This window comes from Sinocyclocheilus grahami, unplaced genomic scaffold (genome assembly GCF_001515645.1).
Source record: "Sinocyclocheilus grahami isolate Dianchi unplaced genomic scaffold, SAMN03320097.WGS_v1.1 scaffold156.1, whole genome shotgun sequence".
NCBI classification, from domain to species: domain Eukaryota; kingdom Metazoa; phylum Chordata; class Actinopteri; order Cypriniformes; family Cyprinidae; genus Sinocyclocheilus; species Sinocyclocheilus grahami.
The window spans coordinates 185337-204026 of NW_015505335.1; the positions used below are offsets into that span (position 1 = coordinate 185337).

At 38.2% G+C, this 18690-nt stretch overlaps 1 protein-coding gene across 1 annotated transcript in view; it reads left to right on the forward strand.

Annotated features, from left to right (window-relative positions):
- Window positions 1-17279, forward strand: part of LOC107592666 (rho GTPase-activating protein 35-like) — a 113077-nt gene extending 95798 nt beyond the window's left edge. Inside the window, exons 6-9 of the mRNA XM_016282206.1 lie at window positions 364-441; window positions 10091-10222; window positions 14882-14987; window positions 15078-17279. Of these exons, the coding sequence (XP_016137692.1) occupies window positions 364-441; window positions 10091-10222; window positions 14882-14987; window positions 15078-15504 (743 nt within the window). The 3' untranslated portion in view covers window positions 15505-17279. The remainder of the gene's footprint in view (window positions 1-363; window positions 442-10090; window positions 10223-14881; window positions 14988-15077) is intronic.
- Window positions 17280-18690: the final 1411 nt, after the last annotated feature.

Below are 18690 nucleotides of genomic sequence, written 5' to 3' on the forward strand. Positions count from 1 at the left end.
GTCTTCCTCTTTATCGATGTACTTGTTTTCTCTCTGCATGGGTGAGATGGGCCAAGGCGAGCCGTTCTCTGACTCTTGTCTACGTCTGCATCTGTGGGGAACAAGACACAAGCTGCTCTCTGCCTGTGGCAGCACTCATTCTTCATGTACGACTGATAAGTCAAACAGTGAAGATCTGACAGTCGGAGTGTGGTCGCACGATTAGCAACCTCAGATATAAATTAAATATGTGTAATGCGTTGTACATTCTGAGCTGGAGATAACACCATTGTTGGCTCTTATCAAGCTCTGAGAGTGTAAAATGAATGGAGTGCAAAACTCATTAATTAATGTCAACTCTCTCTCTCTCTCTCACACACACAGGGTTGAGCACAGAAGGGATCTACAGGGTGAGTGGAAATAAGGCCGAGATGGAAAGCATGCAGCGGCAGTTTGACCAGGGTGAGTCACATGACCTGTCCGCCTTTCAATTTCTTTTTCTTTCTTATCTCTCTCTTTTCAGTTTCTGTTTAGTGTGCTTCATTGGCACGACAAATACATATAAATAGAGCAAAATGTAGTGCAGCTAAGTAAGATGCAGTAATATTCCATTTAAAAAGGAACAGTGAAGTAGAACTTAAGTTGAAATACTGTAGCAAGGAGGGAAATTAGTAAGGGTAAATTTAAACGATTTGGTAATGGGAATGATTCATTCAGGCAGACACGAATGAAGCATTTAAGTGCTAATCGGCCTCAGCAAAAGAAATCATATTTGTTGCATACATGTTGCATCTTGCAATGTGAATTGAATGTTATGAGAAGTCTATACACACCAAAAAAAATTATATTATCTTTGTTAGATGCACGCAAAAACAAACACAGACTTGCATGCAAACATGCTAATATAGTCCAGTTTGTGAACAAATGAGCCGATTCTTTTAATGAATCACACAAAAATGTTGTCGGTTTGAATCAGTCTAAGGTCTAAGGCCAAAGCTACCATGGCAGTTTTGAAATGAGCATGAATTATGTGATGATGATCATGATATTGAATGAAAAATGAAATACTGATGTTTAGTGGTCGGCCGATATATCGCCAGGGCCGATATATCGGCCGATATTTGTATATGTAACACATTTACTTTTTAATCCATTTTCAAATGATTTCAAATTTCTTAAACATTAATTTAAATAAATAAAATTATACCCTGCTTTCCAAGATATCGGCAGTCAAAAAACCAATATCGGTCGATCACTGTTCAGGTTTCTTTGATGAATAGAAAGTTCAGAAGAACAGATTTTATCTGAAATAGAAATCTTTTGTAACATTCATCTTTTTGATCAATTTAAAGCATCCTTGCTAAAAGTATTATAAATAAAATTGCAGCGCTAAATACAATTTCTATAATTTCAAATAGAAAGCAGTTATTTCAAATAGTAAAAACAATTCAAAATGTTTCTGTTTTTGCTGTACTTTGGATCAAAAAAATGCAGCCTTGGTGAGCAAAAGAGACAAAAACAATTCAAATCTTACTGTTCAAAAGCCTTTGACTGGTAGTGTAAATCTTATTTATACTAAATAGTAAATAAATAATTTATAAAAACACAAAGTTACCTTCATCCATTTGAAGAGGCTTTGTAAAAGTCTAGCTTTTCAGTATCCTTATTGGGAAGTTGGCCATTTTCTTCTATTTCTTTCTGTTTGGAAACACTCTGAATCTAATTTGAGCTACATGACAACAGAGATCTTTGAAGATAAAAGGGAAGAGCTTATTATTGAAAATGTTAATTCATTCTCTGCCAGCAGGAGGCGCTTTGAGAGCAGTAGAACTAGTGGTTTCTCCAGTAATGGCTGTAATCAAATCAGCTCCGCTCATGAACGCTTCTTTATCAGATAAAATGAAAATCCCATCGAAACTTTTCTGAAGACAGTCCTTTCCTTTCAGAGATACATTCATATAAAACACCCGCGACGTGTTTTGATTTTGAAATGTGCGTGCTCATGTTTATTCAACGAAATCGAATGCCACAAATAAATCAATGTATGGGAAACACTGGTAATGTATATCGAAATATCGGAAATGTGTTTAAAAATCATATCACCGTTATTGAAAAAAATTATATCGCGATACATATTGAATTATTGTCCAGCCCTATTTACTACACATAAGACAATCCCTGTGTACAAATATGCATGCTTCCCTGCTATATAGTAGAGGAAAAATAGTATGTAAAATGAATAGTAAGAATTCATACTGTAGATGTAACACTTCTGTCGATATTCCAAAGTGTGCATCTTATGGACATTTTACTATCATGAGGCCATGGGTGTAGAGTTGTGACTAACAGAAAAATGACGCAACTGCCACTGGTGGATTACGTGACGATGACAACATAGCGGATGTAGTACTGTACATCCAGATTTTAATGATACTACACATTCATACTATATAGAACAGACTTTTTAATAGCTGTGTAGCTGTGAACTTATCAAATGTAGTACCTGCTAGACAGCATGTGATTTCAGACGCACCTAATAACTATTGTTATTAGAAGATTAGAAGTATCTTTTGTAGCGTTTCAGATAAGACTCATGTTCACTACAAAACTGCCCTTACAAAGCTGCTATCTTGTCAAGAGAAAATGATGTCAAAAAAGCCATGGGGGTCTATAATATCTGGAGGAAACTGTCTGTTAGTGTTTCCGTTCATCTCTTGCTGTCTTTGCTCATGGGCACTGAATTCCACATAAAAATCTGTTTGAGTTTTATAACACAACTAATTGTTTAATACTAGATGTGATGGTTACTTTGATGTATAACAGGATAATACCATAAAATATGGGTCAAAGACTAAAAGGGGTTTTCAAGCATTAAACAATAAGTTTAATATAGCTTTCAGTTTTTTCCCTGTACATTTAAAATGTGCCCTATGTATTTTTTTTTCTCCTGAGCAAAAAATAATAACTATCATAAATTTTTACAGTGATTTACAGAAGACACCCACTAAAATGTAATTCAGTGTAATATATAGTTTATATACCAATATTTATATATAAATATATATATTTAGTACAATAATCATTAGATGCCATTAAAGGTAGGGTAGGCGACTTCAGAGAGGCTAGCAATAGCAAGCTAGCTTTGAAAGCATAAGATCCCACCCTCCCTGCAAATCACTCTCCAAAGCCACGCCTCCTCCAAAACACATGAACGCGCACAGCAGAGCAGAGGCTAACCAGCGACACGATGAGACACGGCGTTGGTGGAGGGTTGAATGCAACGCTGTCAGATTACCTCATGTCTCATTCACTGGTGAAAAAACATTACAGTACGAAGCGCATAATATTACAATAATAACGTCTTCCATTCTCACTCGGTCTGCAATAGCGTAATGGAACGCATTGATGACGTATGGGAAACACTGGTAATGTATATCGAAATATCGGAAATGTGTTTAAAAATCATATCACCGTTATTGAAAAAAATTATATCGCGATACATATTGAATTATTGTCCAGCCCTATTTACTACACATAAGACAATCCCTGTGTACAAATATGCATGCTTCCCTGCTATATAGTAGAGGAAAAATAGTATGTAAAATGAATAGTAAGAATTCATACTGTAGATGTAACACTTCTGTCGATATTCCAAAGTGTGCATCTTATGGACATTTTACTATCATGAGGCCATGGGTGTAGAGTTGTGACTAACAGAAAAATGACGCAACTGCCACTGGTGGATTACGTGACGATGACAACATAGCGGATGTAGTACTGTACATCCAGATTTTAATGATACTACACATTCATACTATATAGAACAGACTTTTTAATAGCTGTGAAGTTTGTTTCTTATCAAATGTAGTACCTGCTAGACAGCATGTGATTTCAGACGCACCTAATAACTATTGTTATTAGAAGTCCAGCAATATCTTTTGTAGCGTTTCAGATAAGACTCATGTTCACTACAAAACTGCCCTTACAAAGCTGCTATCTTGTCAAGAGAAAATGATGTCAAAAAAGCCATGGGGGTCTATAATATCTGGAGGAAACTGTCTGTTAGTGTTTCCGTTCATCTCTTGCTGTCTTTGCTCATGGGCACTGAATTCCACATAAAAATCTGTTTGAGTTTTATAACACAACTAATTGTTTAATACTAGATGTGATGGTTACTTTGATGTATAACAGGATAATACCATAAAATATGGGTCAAAGACTAAAAGGGGTTTTCAAGCATTAAACAATAAGTTTAATATAGCTTTCAGTTTTTTCCCTGTACATTTAAAATGTGCCCTATGTATTTTTTTTTCTCCTGAGCAAAAAATAATAACTATCATAAATTTTTACAGTGATTTACAGAAGACACCCACTAAAATGTAATTCAGTGTAATATATAGTTTATATACCAATATTTATATATAAATATATATATTTAGTACAATAATCATTAGATGCCATTAAAGGTAGGGTAGGCGACTTCAGAGAGGCTAGCAATAGCAAGCTAGCTTTGAAAGCATAAGATCCCACCCTCCCTGCAAATCACTCTCCAAAGCCACGCCTCCTCCAAAACACATGAACGCGCACAGCAGAGCAGAGGCTAACCAGCGACACGATGAGACACGGCGTTGGTGGAGGGTTGAATGCAACGCTGTCAGATTACCTCATGTCTCATTCACTGGTGAAAAAACATTACAGTACGAAGCGCATAATATTACAATAATAACGTCTTCCATTCTCACTCGGTCTGCAATAGCGTAATGGAACGCATTGATGACGTATCATGTCTGCGCGAACAGGATGAGCAGAGGTATGCAAATACATAGACAGCCAAATCACCTACCCTGCCTTATATATATATTTTTAAAGGGATAGTTCACCCAAAAATGAAAATTCTGTCATTAATTACTCACCCTCATGTCGTTCCAAACCCATTAAGACCTTCGTTCATCTTCAGAACACAAATTAAAGGGGTCATATGATGTTGCTAAAAAGAACATTATTTGGTGTAATGAAATGTGTTTATGCGGTTTAAGGTTCAAAATACACATTATTTTCCACATACTGTAAATTATTGTTTCTCCTCTATGCCCCGCCTTTCTGAAACGCGTAGATTTTTACAAAGCTCATCGGTCTGAAAAAGCGAGGTGTGCTCTGATTGGCCAGCTATCCAGTGCGTTGTGATTGGCTGAATACCTCAAGCGTGTGACGGAAATGTTACGCCCCTTACCATATTGTGATGCCTGCGGCAACCACATGTGACGACCCCGGGCTGGACTCAGCTTCGTCCACGTTGAAAGCTGATCCGGCGATCGACAGTGCAAAGTTGAAGTATTTCCTCAGCGACCAGCACGGATCAGCTCCAGGCATGACGAAGCGATATCATCCTCTTTTGGAAGACCAAACAAAGTAGTTTCGCTTTCACAACCAAGCACACAGCGCCTTCACGACATGGCGGCACGCTTTCTTTCTTTGCATGAACATTTGGGCGGCGTTCTGCAAATCTTCCCAGATAGTGACGTAGGTATGTGGGGGCGTGTTAGAACGAGCCGTTTTAGGTAGGCGTGGCTGACTCTTAACTTTTATAAAGAATATGTCTTTGGATTTGAGACTTTAGTGTTTGCAACTTTACAGATCTTCTTTATGCACCAAGAGCTTGTAACACTCCAAAGAAAAAGGACAAATTTAAATCGCATCATATGACCCCTTTAAGATATTTTTGATGAAATGTGAGCGCTCTCAGACCCTGCATAGACAGCAACGCAACTGTAATGTTCCCAGGTCCAGAAATGTAGTAAGGACATCGATAAAACAATCCATGTGACATCAGTGGCTCAACTTCAGTTTTGCGAAGCTACGAGAATACTTTTTGAGCGCAAAGAAAACAAAAATAACATAATTTATTCAACAATTCTTCTCCCCCGAGTTATGTCTTCTGCCATTTTAGAGAGTATCACAACACATACGCACGCTTTCCCCTAAGCATAAACAACGCTGATTACGTCGATTACGCTCTTGGGTACTCTCCAAAATGGCGGAAGACGTAACTCGGGGGAGAAGAATTGTTAAATAAATTGTTATTTTTGTTTTCTTTGTGCTCAAAAAGTATTCTCGTAGCTTCGCAAAACTGAAGTTGAGCCACTGATGTCACATGGACATGGTTTTATCGATGTCCTTACTACGTTTCTGGACCTGGGAACATTACAGTTGCGTTGCTGTCTATGCAGGGTCTGAGAGCTCTCACATTTCATCAAAAATATCTTAGTTTGTGTTCCGAAGATGAACGAAGGTCTTAACGGGTTTGGAACGACATGAGGGTGAGTAATTAATGACAGAATGGAATGAATCAATGTCTTTGACCCATGTAATTTATTTCCCTGTACTTTATAATACCATGGTACGTTTTCAAAAGTACCACTTAAAAAAGCTTGTGAAGCTAAGACTACATTACTAAAGTATAACAAGAGCAATGACTCCCACCACCTGCCTTCTCTCTCTGTTCTCTCTCTCACTGCTTGTCTGGCCTCCATGAACGTCCATGCTCTCACATTACCCTGCTGTTGTAGCAGCATAATCTAAAGACATCTCATGGATATCATAGTACATACAGAGCTCTGTTACTCATATTTGCCTTCGGGGAAAAGTTTGAGTGGGCCAGTCACAGCAGACCCGGCTGACCTTGCTGCTTTCAAAGAAATGGCTGCTATTCCTCGGTGCATGGATCACATTTCCGTCAATGAGCACATTGTAGAGCAGATAAGCTCAATTAACCGAGACTGATCCACAGCTATTGATCCAGCCCACTGTGGGCCATTATGAAGCATAATGTCAGAGTGCATAGATTATGCTTGTATTATGTGCATACTTGAGAAGAGGCAGCACAGCGTCTGTTTTCGATTGCTTATTTTTTAAAGGTGTTATGATGTGTATATATAGTTCAGACTAGTATATGTTTATTTGTGTTTATATATGTATGTGTGTATAATATAATAGGGCATAATATAAAGGAATACATATTCTATGATTTAAAAGTTTTATATTCGATTTATATATATATATATATAAGAAATTAATACTTTTTTATTTCTCAAGGATGCATTAAATTGATCAAAATGAAGTATTTCTATTTCAAATTAATATTATTCTTTCAAACTTTATATTCATCAAAGAATCCTGAAAAAAATATATATCACAGTTTCTGCAAAAATATTAAGTAGCAAACCTGTTTTTCACATTAATAATAATAAGTGTGACTGCAGAAAATTCAGATTTGCCATCACAGGAATGAATTACATTTTAAAATATTAAAACATTTATTTTAAATTGTAAAAATATTTATATTTATTTCTATATTTGTGTATTACTGTTTTACTGTATTTTTGATCAAATAAATGCAGCCTTGGTGAGCATAACAGGCTTCTTTCAAAAACATACATTTACGGTAGCTAAACTTTTGAACGATAGTGTATTCCAAATTTTATCAGTATATCCCATTTTTTTTTATCCAGAACAGAATAAAGCATTTATAAGTAAAAATGCATTTACATGTTATAAATATTGTATAATATATGAATAGCTAATAAAATATATGAAGGTTTATATGAATATGTCATTTATTTTTTTAACTATCATTCTTAAAAAGAAATTAAATATTTATTGATAAATTCATATATTTTATTATTTAATAGACATGGACCAAAATCATGGCCCCAAATCTCTCATTTTCATTTCATTAGGCTCTTTAAAGAAACTGCTGTGTGCTGTGGGTGTGTGTGTGCGTGCGTGCGTGCATGCGCGTGTGTGTGTGTGTGTGTGCCACTGTAGGCTGTCCTGATTGTGTGTTTGTGCTGGAAGAGAAGGTCAGTTAATTACCAGCAGATTGGTTTGGGTAATAACGAACCACGAGCGCACACGCTCCACTGATCTGGTCGGGCCTGGTTTGGAAGGGCATGAACTAATAGAAGGCGAAGGCTCGTGTCTGATCGATCAGAACCCCGCACAGCCAGGTGACGATACAATTACGGCGGAAATTACTGCACAGGTATGTGCTCAGCAGCATCCCGGCCAGCTTCAGCGAAATGTCAGACAATGCACAATCAGGTGCTACACTGCCATTATCGATCTCTGATAAAATAGAATCAGGACGGCTAGAGTAACTGATCTGGGGTCAACTGGATTTAACGTGCTGGACTGAAAGATTACAATTGTAATACGAATGTGGAGTGCTTGTGTGTGTTTGTAGCTTTAGCTCAATCATATTGGCAGAACCGAAGATCAAAATTGTTTTGTGGTTTTAATCGGCGCTTGTTGTTTGCGTCTCATAACCTCTCACCCTCTCCTATGCACTAATTTCACGCCTGCACGCTAAGCATACATTCTCTAATTAGATACACATTTCGCTGGATCAGCTGAGAGATTAGAGATGCATCCAGACAGCAAGAGTGGAGAGGTTTGATTATAAGGGGCTTTTGCTTTCAGAAGGACCCCTTGTGTGAACAAAGAAGATGCATTTTGGAAGAAGCTGCCTGTCAGTGATGTTCATATGATCCTGTGTCTGATTTTAAGAAACGGATTGTTTGTTGTTAGTACCTCTATTGTAAGTACCTCGTAGAAAAATTACATTAGCCTTCCCATTCATCTCGATGCCAGTTCCTTGGTACAAAATGTATTTCTGGGTCAGAGTGACCCAAACTTTTGGTGCAGGTCATGGTGTTTCTTCAGTTATTGGCACTTTTGGCCCTTTGGCTTTTTTTTGCTCGGAGTTTTCCCAATCTTATTAGTTTAATTTGTCATTTGTGTTCTGTTAGTGATAACATACAAATTAATGTATTGATCAATAGCAAATTGAATGCATTCACAATTTTTGCTTAACAATACAGCTTGTTACACTCTCTACAACATCAGACACGTTACAGTAATTGATATCATTAGCCTTTGGCTTGCCTATGTTATCAAACAGTTAATAACGTGTTGCTAATGTTACACAAACCAGGTTCCCGTTTGCCATCTCAGACAGCTGCCTTCTAAAAATCAACATCCTCCGGTAGAAACACTTTGCTAATGATATGTAGCGCAGGTTGACGGGATTGGTCACGTTTATGATGGTAGGAAATGGGTGGTTTCAAGCACTTTTTTGAGACTTTGATACACTGCCGTTTTAAGGAGAAAATGCTCAGCAGTGGTGTTGTTGATGCATTTGCACATGGTTTTTCCATAAGCATATTAAAAACACCAGATAGACATGTAAACCACATTAAAAACTTGACTTTCACCACTGGGGGTCTTTAATACTTTATTTAACAAGGACACATTAAATTGCTCAAAAATTGACAGTAAAGAAATGTTATACTATTATAACAAAAATTATAATTATTTTCTGTGAACTTTCTAATCTCTTTCTATTCGTGTTTCTGAAATATATTGAGCAGCACAACCGTTTTCAAGCACCAAATCAGCATATCAGAATGATTTCTGAAGGATCATGTGACACTGAAGACTGGAGTAATGATGCTGAAAATTCAGCTTTGCCATCACAGGAATAACATTTTAAATATAATAAAATAGAAAACAGTTATTTGAAATTGTAAAAATGTTTCTTGGTTCGCTTCTTTCAAAAACATTAAGAATCTAAAACCTAAACTTTTGAATGATAGTGTAAATCACACAGGAACTATTGAAATGGTTTGTTTACTTCACCTTTTGTTTAGATTATTAAACTCAATCCATCTTATAAATATGAATTATTTTCATAGTTTTAGATTGAAGGTCTGGGACCAAGGGTAAAACAAATGTGTGTGAAAAGTAACAAAAATACTTTTTTACATGCCTTTTATCCATGGTCAAATTTGTAAGAATAAATCTGTTGGTTTTAATCAAAATCAGCCCAAAAGTGTAGGAACACCCATTAGAAGGATAATGCACACTTAACCAGTCACACTCTGAAAACGATTATGGTGGTCTTCCTTTTTTTTACTTTTTAGACTGTAATTTAATGACTTTAATTTGTGAATAGCTTGAAAAGCTGCAGTCATTCACAAACCTCCATTTGAAAGTCTAACCGAATTCTCTCTCTCTCTCTCTCTCTCTCTCTCTCTTTCTGTACATTATATAGACCCTAACATTGACCTGATCGAGAAGGACATGTCTGTGAACACGGTGGCTGGAGCGATGAAGAGCTTCTTCTCAGAGCTGCCTGATCCTCTGGTACCCTACAGCATGCAGACGGAGCTGGTGGAGGCCTTCAGTGAGTATCAACACGACAGTGAGCAGACGAATGGACCTATGTAGGCTCTCACAATCAATAAAAACACTGATACAGGGAAGGCCAGATGTTTACTGTCAGACAGCATAGTCCTCTGAGGTTAGTGTGCTCTGGAGATCTCCTCTGCTGGACATCCTGTGTGTGGAGAGCTCTTGTTAGAGGGAGAAAAAGAACAACAAGGGAGAAGCCAGCGAGTAGAAATGGATTGGGTTTCCGCAGTGCGTTTTCCTGTTGCGGTATTACAGTCTTCACTCCCCATTCTTTAATACACACACTCTGTCTCAGTGTGAAGTTCAGCTTTGTCTACTCTAGGCATCGCTCCAAGCCAGCAACACACAAGCGATGAGACTTAAGCCTAAGATTGCCGTTAGTCCTTCACTCCAGACTGTTTCTCAATAAACAAGCCCTTTCAAGTCGTGCCATGATTTAAATAGTTTCGCAAACAGCAGGTCTGATTCAGCAGAAAATAAAGCGTAACACCCAAACCTGCACTGGTGGAGTAAAGCACAAAAGAGCAGGTTTGATTGGTTAAAATTGTTCAATATGATCCAATCATGATGTCACTCATTTTGCTAGTGTTAAAATTTTGGTATACAAGAAAATATTGGTATATATATAAAAAAATCTCAATACTGTTCAAATGGCCATAGAAAATGTTACCGTATTGACCCGAATATAAGACGTTTTTTTTCTTGGAAATACATCTGAAAAAACGCGGTCGTCTTATATTCGGGGTCTAGACTTTGACATGTCAATAATACACCAGCAATAATAGGTGGCGCCAAATACACATAAAACGAGTGTGCCATGAAATACGTAATGTAATGCGTGTTGTAAAGATCGCGAGTAAAAACAAAAGAAAAATAAAACCTTACAGCTGCATGAGTCGGTACTGTCACGTTAGCCTGATGGCACCAAACTTCCTTTGTGATTTTAAAACGTAAGACAGTACCCAGATGTGAAGATTACAGTAAGATTTAACTTCTACTGTTAATAAGATTTTGGTAGGCTACTATTAGATGGATAGCCTAAATGTCCTAATTCAGATGGGCTACCGTTTTTTTATGGTACATCAAAAAGTGTATATTTTTTTAATGTGATGATTGTTGGTACATTTTACCAGTTTTTACCATACTTTCAAAACAAAAATTAAAATAGGAAACACATGCAATATGAAAATAATTGAAGACAAAATGTGTTTTACTGAGAAAAAACAAGATTTGGTTTTTAAAAAGCTTTTTTCCAAAAGGTACATCTGGAAAAGGGGGGGTCGTCTTATAATCAGGGTCGTCTTATATTCGGGCCAATACGGTAATTTGAGTCCGCTGCATATTTTTTAGTGAATTTAATCTGCCAGATACCAACATAATCCGATACTAATTCAAGCTGTTAATAGTTATCTTTGTGTTTTTCAAACCAAAAATAGATTTGTATGTTTCCTGATGATAATGTGAGGGGATCTTGCCTGTGCAAATCTTGACAACATAATGTTGTGGGTGGTTGCCAGGGCGTCGCCGTTCGGTTGCTAGTGTGTTCTGAGCTGTGTTTGATGCGCGGGAAGTTACGCGGCAAAGATTTAAAGGGATAGTTCACCCAGAAATCAAACTTGTCATTATTTACTCACCCTCATGTCATTGCAAACGTGGTTGAGTTTGTTTCTTCTGTGAAACACAAAAGAAGATATTTTAAAAGATGTCAGCATTTGTTTTGTCCATGCAAAGCAAGTCAATGGTAACCAAAACTGTTTTAGTAACCACTTGTTAATAGTTTGTCACAACTACACTTACAACCAAACACTACTTACTCTCAATGGGCTTTTGTAATGTTCTTGTATTAAGAAGGAAGGGATAATGGAGGGAGAGGACAGACGGCAGGTCACCTGACTGCCGTGTCACTCTCCGCAGGTGGTGGGCGGTGCTTTGCGGCGGTCCGTCTGTCACTGGACGCCATGGCAACAGCCCAGCAGGCTTGTTCTGTTTTAGTCTCTGGAAACAGGACGCACCTGCACTGCTTTAAGACCTTCTGAATATTCCTTTGCTTTGTTGATCTGCCATCTATTAGATGTCTCAACGGGATATTTAGATTAATGCATTTTCTGATTGGCGGTGGCAGTTTATTCTGATTTGCATATTCAGTCTCAAAATCAACAGTGTCTGGCTATTACTACTGCTAATACTTGAGGTCATGGTTTCATTCACGTTTCTAAGTTTGAGAATTAAGCCTAAAATATACTTTAGTTTTGACCTGAACGCTTAGATATGCGCACTGCCGAGCCTTTAAAAAAAAAACAAAATGTCTTCGTATGCACTGAATATGTGCGTTCCTGTGTTGTGGACAGTTTGTGTGTACTATGTGGAAAAATTCAAAGCACATGTGTGAGATGAGCGTGCTGAATATGTGTAGTTATAAAAATCGGCCTGTGTCTGTATAGTATTGGTGACGAAATGTACATCACACACGTGCATACACGTAAAAACCGAAGTATAGTTTGGGCTTTAAACTTAGGCCCAAAGAATCCTTAAGTATTGATGGAAACATGCTAAGTATACTCCGTTTGATAGTGCGCTAAAACATTTGTGCACTATAAAGTTTCATCCTTGTCTAGTGTCTGCGCTGTTTCTCTCTTAGAGTTATAACTGATAAAAACATGTATTCTGGAACTTGCTGGAGGGTCAGTAAGCAATGACCCAGAACACTCTACATCTACATCCACTAAAAATCATCCTAGCTAGCAACCATAAAGAAATTACCTGGCATTATGGTGGTTCTGCACATTTTCTTTCTAGTTACTATAGTAATTCTGCATCAGGGGCCACAATGCATAATGCTGATGTCAGTGTGTGAGTGAGACTAGGGAGGGACACATCTGCCGTAGTGGTCACATGTTCTGACACAGGGCTCACAGCGTTAAGGGCTGATGTAAGCCGTTCTGACTCACTGCAACCATCAAGCTCACTGCACCCAGGGCGTGTGTGTATGTGTGTGTCTCTGTGTGTGACTGCAGTGCACACACTACACATTTATTTCTGTACATGTACTGTTTGTGTGTGTGAGACACTGTGCTTCATTGAACAATCCCTCGGTCACTCCAGATGAGACTGATGGGAAGTCTAGTATGCTCGCGCATACACATACACACACCTTTTCACTGTTACTCCTCCCTAGAGTTGTTGTTTATTGATTTAGGTGGAGTGTGCTGCTTCCTTTGTGCATATTAAAACTCATTATTCCTGAATTATTTCCTCAAGCATCGCTTCCAAGCAATCTGAGGTCCCAAAGCCAAACGTGGATAGTGTTTTAAGAAAGAGTCCCCACACACATTTCATCTGGAGCAGCTAGAGTGATTCAGTTTCTGCACACACATTGAATGAAAGTCTCTATTAATATTCAGCATTTTTCACAAATCTAGTGCAAAATTATGGAGGACTAGGAGTCTGTTTACTATTTTATTATTTTATTGTTTTAATTTTTAGTTTTAAATTGGTCTATTTTTCTATTTAAATTATATGTGAATTTGTATATATTTTATCTGTTAAAACATGAATTAAAGAGTTTCTTATCTATTAATTTGTCTGTTTAAAATCTGATTTATTTCATTTTTTAAAGTTTGAAATTGATAACTCTTAACAAAAAATTATTTTGTTTTATTTTTTTTAAGTGTCACTTTCTAGTCATGCATACAAAAGAGTGCATACATCTCTTTGAAAATTATTTTTAAAATTCTTTGCGTGCACTGTTTTAATTTACATTTATAATTAAGTTTTCCACCCTGTTACAAAAATTAATGACAGTTTAAAATTAAAATACAGTTAAAGCTGTATCCAAATGTTGTGTTTGATGTAGTATTTTAGCAGCGGTAAATACTTCACCAAATTAAAATAATTAAATCTATCTATCTATCTGTCTATCTATATATCTATCTTTGGTTAAAGGTTCTACTATATATAATAAAATGGTAAATATAACAGAATAAGTAACAGTTGCAGATTAAGTTTGAATTAATCTGTCACTAGGCTAGGACTGGACTAGCTAGTTTGCAAGTATTTACATTTTTGGTACAATTTTTCCCCCTTATATTATTTGCAACATTCAACCCTGTTGTTGGGACTTTGGTAACAGGGTTGACGGTCAAGCTTGACAAACGCAATGTATTTGTATAGAAAATTAAAGAAAATGAAACGTGATCGTTTACTTGTAGTTCCACCATGCTGTAGAAATTTGCTACATTTTTACTTCCAAAATGTTACAACTTGATGAAACTTAAAGAGTGGATCATCATGGTAACAGGGTTGAACACATTGTATATGTGGGACACAGCTTAATATTATGTGTATGGTTCATACAGTTGTTAATAATTCAAAACATGTCTATCTACTTTCTCTAAATAACTCATGCCTTTTTTACTTTACTGAAACTAATAGAACACAATGTTTGAGATGTCCCTTTAAGAGAGACCTTCACATTACAGAAACACATTGGTCTTGAAGGTCCTCAAGCGTTGAAGCAGTTGTCAAGACTGACTCCTGTGTGTGTGTGTCTCTCCATCTATTTGTGTGTTGTGGGACAAGTGAACACCTGTGAAGCATAAAGAAAATAAATGTGTTTGAGTCTCATTCTGTGTTCCCTCTCGGCCCCCTGCAGAAATCAATGATCGAGAGCAGCGTCTCCACACCATGAAGGACGTGCTCCGCAGGTTCCCTCGAGAAAACTGCGAGGTCTTCAAATACGTCATCACTCACCTGAACAAGTGAGAATCAGAGCCATCCCTAGGGCAAGACATGACCAAACTCGCTCGCACAAATGTTTTCCATTCTCACTGTTTCTCTCTTTCTTTCAGGGTGAGTCAAAACAGCCGCCTGAACCTGATGACCAGCGAGAACTTGTCCATCTGTTTCTGGCCGACGCTAATGCGGCCCGATTTCACCACCATGGACGCGCTGACGGCCACACGCACCTACCAGATGATCATCGAGACATTTATCCACCAGTGTGCTTTCTTCTTCTACAATCAGCCTTTGGCCGACACACCCAGCGGCCTGCCTGGACACCCTGCCTCGCCTACCACCATCTTGTCTTCTGCCTCCTCCATACCAGGCTCCGCCTACTCTGCCTGTTACGCCCCATTACACCCCGTAGCCCCGCCCTTCAGCCCAGTCCAACAATCCCCGCCCCATTCTCCACCCCCAACCCCTCAATCCCCAATCCAGAGCCTGCTGCCTTCGCTCCACCCCCATCACACCCCTACGGAACAACACATGCTGTGAACCTGTAGACGAGGAGGAGAACTTTGGGAGCACTGAAAGAGATGAATTGAATGGAAGAAACTTCTGAGGAGATTGCACGGCTGTGCCTGACTTGTCACAAGCAAAAGCAGTAGAGGAACGAGAAAGAAAAAGGTCAAGAGTACATGAGCTACGTCAACCACACTTCATTGCCCACTTTCTGCATCATGCTACTCCATAAATTGCAGCGCCGCTCTGTTCTTGGCCCTTTATGCTCCTCACACACACATAGATAACTGCACGTGAAGTGTGGTAACCCCAAACCCAGATCTCTAATGGATCCATGTGACGTAGGTGTTGCACTCTTGCTGGTTCAGCATTGTCTTCGTCAGTTGGCGACCAATGGGTGTTGGGGTATATGAACAAATGGGCTGAACCCCACCTCATATTCGGGTGACCACTGTACGCAACCTCTTAGAAATAAGGTTAAGCGGGCCAACAGGATGGCCTATATATTCACCAGATTCTTGTCGTAACTTCCGACAACTGTTATTATAAAATTATGAAAACAAAATGCTTTTTTCCAATGCAGCAACACGACCATATTCCTACTCCTTATTTAATCAAAGTTTCAGCCTTTTAAAAAAGAGACAAAAATCAAAAGACAAAACTAGAACTTGACTAACTGGATCTAGTTTTGCTGGAATGGTTGTCTGTGGAATGCTTTTGCACAGCATTCTGGGATTTGAAATCTTTTCCTCACCTTTATCCCCTGGCGCATGAGCCTCCAGAACATGCTGGAAGACTAATGCTTCTTTTATTGCAGAATGTCCTCACAACCAGATAACCCTCAGTTTCCTGCTCCACGAGGATCTTCGACTTTGTTCAGTGTCTGCTCATTTGGGAGCTGTATTATTATTCTTATTACACGTTTGCAGGAAGTCCCTCCCTTCTGGCTTATGTTGGATCTGTGGACTGGTTTTTTGTGCACATGGTTGGTGAATCAAGGAGTGGTGAGTTCTAAGGGATGGGTTAGGTTGTGGTCCACCTGCGTTTGGAGGAGAGGTATGCACTAAATCAAGAGTTGCATCACAGATCCGGAAGGTCAAGGAAGGTTGCACTAGAGGAGACGCTGTGTCTTACCTGTACCTATTCAGATGGCATTGAATCAGTGAGCTGTGGAAGCCTAGAGGAGGATGAGAGTGAAGATAGTGGCATAGCTGGATGAAATAATGGCATTCAGAAAAGATAAAGTCTTCAATGTGTTTGAAAACAGCATGTGGTGCGTTATCAGAGTGAGAGAATATGAGCTTGCAGTTAGTGGCTTTTTGTCAAGACTTCAGAGTTGACCTCAGAAGGATGACATTGTTTATAAAATGCCAGAAGTTTTTTTTTTTTAAAGAAAGATTGGGGGGTTAGAAAACCTGGGCACAGAAACGGGAAAGTTAATGAGGTAGCTTGTGAGTAGGCCTTTCCTTCAGTGGGCTCTTGGAGTACAACACTACCACCCAGTGGACAAAGCAGGTATTGCATGATGAAATTCCGCTCGTATTCAGGCTAATGCTACATTTTTGTTTTTCTAGAAACTGCTGGATGCATTCACAATCACCTGATTCACTTTCAGCATTCAAGTTCATACCAATATTCCCCGGCATTTATACTTGTACTCCAGATTAGGTAACAGATCATTTTCTGTGACTTTTGAGTTTATTTGAACTCAAAAGAGTCGGTTTGTTTTGAGCCGTGGTTTTCAAGCAGGGAGACATTGTGAAACTGTGAAACAATCACATTTATGGAGATCAATGAATGTATCCCACAGCAGATTGTAGCAAAAATGTAGAAAACTTTCAGCATTCAAGTTCATACCAATATTCCCCGGCATTTATACTTATACTCCAGATTAGGTAACAGATAATTTTCTGTGACTTTTGTGTTTATTTGAACTCAAAAGAGTCGGTTTGTTTTGAGCCGTGGTTTTCAAGCAGGGAGACGTTGTGAAACTGTGAAACAATCACATTTATGGAGATCAATGAATGTATCCCACAGCAGATTTCACTTCATTTTTGTGCACATCTCTCCCTGTAATACATGCTAACCAGTGTGAACCAAACCTGCCTTGCCCCCTTATAACATGCTAATCTGACTTCTGACTGGCTGGGATGAGCTGCAGCTCTTTACCCATTTTTGCTTAAACACTACATCTTTTGCCCTCAGAGAGGAGGAGTAGTGGTATATTTTGGGAAATCGGGAGCTGTGTGGCCTATACGCCCCTGGTACTTTGTGTGTGAATTCTGCATTATCTGTATATTTTCAATGTATTCTTTCAGAGCCGCTTGTCCTTCGCAGAAAAAAATAAAACGGCAAAAAAACGAAACAAAAGTAATTAAAAAGTGCAGGGGAAGACGACGTAAAGTGACATGACAAATGTGTATTAAAAATGTGACATTGGTTCAGCAATTCTATTTGGCTGCATCACTTTATTTTTTGTTTCATTTTCTTTTTTCAACATTGGTGACAGATTGTCTGTTAAGTTAAAGGAGAAAGGAGCAAAACTATATTCAGAATGGTTGTTTATTTGTACGTTAGGGGGTCTGATGCTTTGCCCTGTAGTCAATGGTGATAGAAAAGGTGTTCTTTTTATGTTTTATTTTAATAATTAAAAATGAGACGAAGCATTTTTAACAGTCTTGTTTTGTTTTTTGTGAATGGTGTAAAGGCCACAATGATGTAGTGCATGATTCAAGACCAGGTCAGGGAGAGGGGTCTGCCGCTCTCAGTATTAAAAAAGGAAGACAAAGAAACAAAAATAGAATGGAAAAAAATACAGAAATAAATGAAGTTACATCAATAAAAATACATGTCATTACAAGTTGGTAATTAGTCTCAATGGGAATGGTGTATAAACAGTAAGGCCTTCTGTGACCTGTATTATAGTTAATAAATCAATCTTGTAAAATCGGTCTCATGTCTTTATTTTATAGTTGCAGAATGTGCATGAATTCCATTACATTTGTGCTTTTTCTATTTACTCATACTACTGTTTTCACTTATGTCGTCTAGACCAGTGGTTCCCAACACTGGTCCTTGAGGCACCCCAACACTGCACAATCTCCTGATGTCTCCTTAATCAAACACACCTGATTCAGGTCATCAGCTCATTAGTAGAGACTTCAAGACCTGAAATCGGTGCGTCAGAGAAAGGAGACATGCAAAATGTGCAGTGTTGGG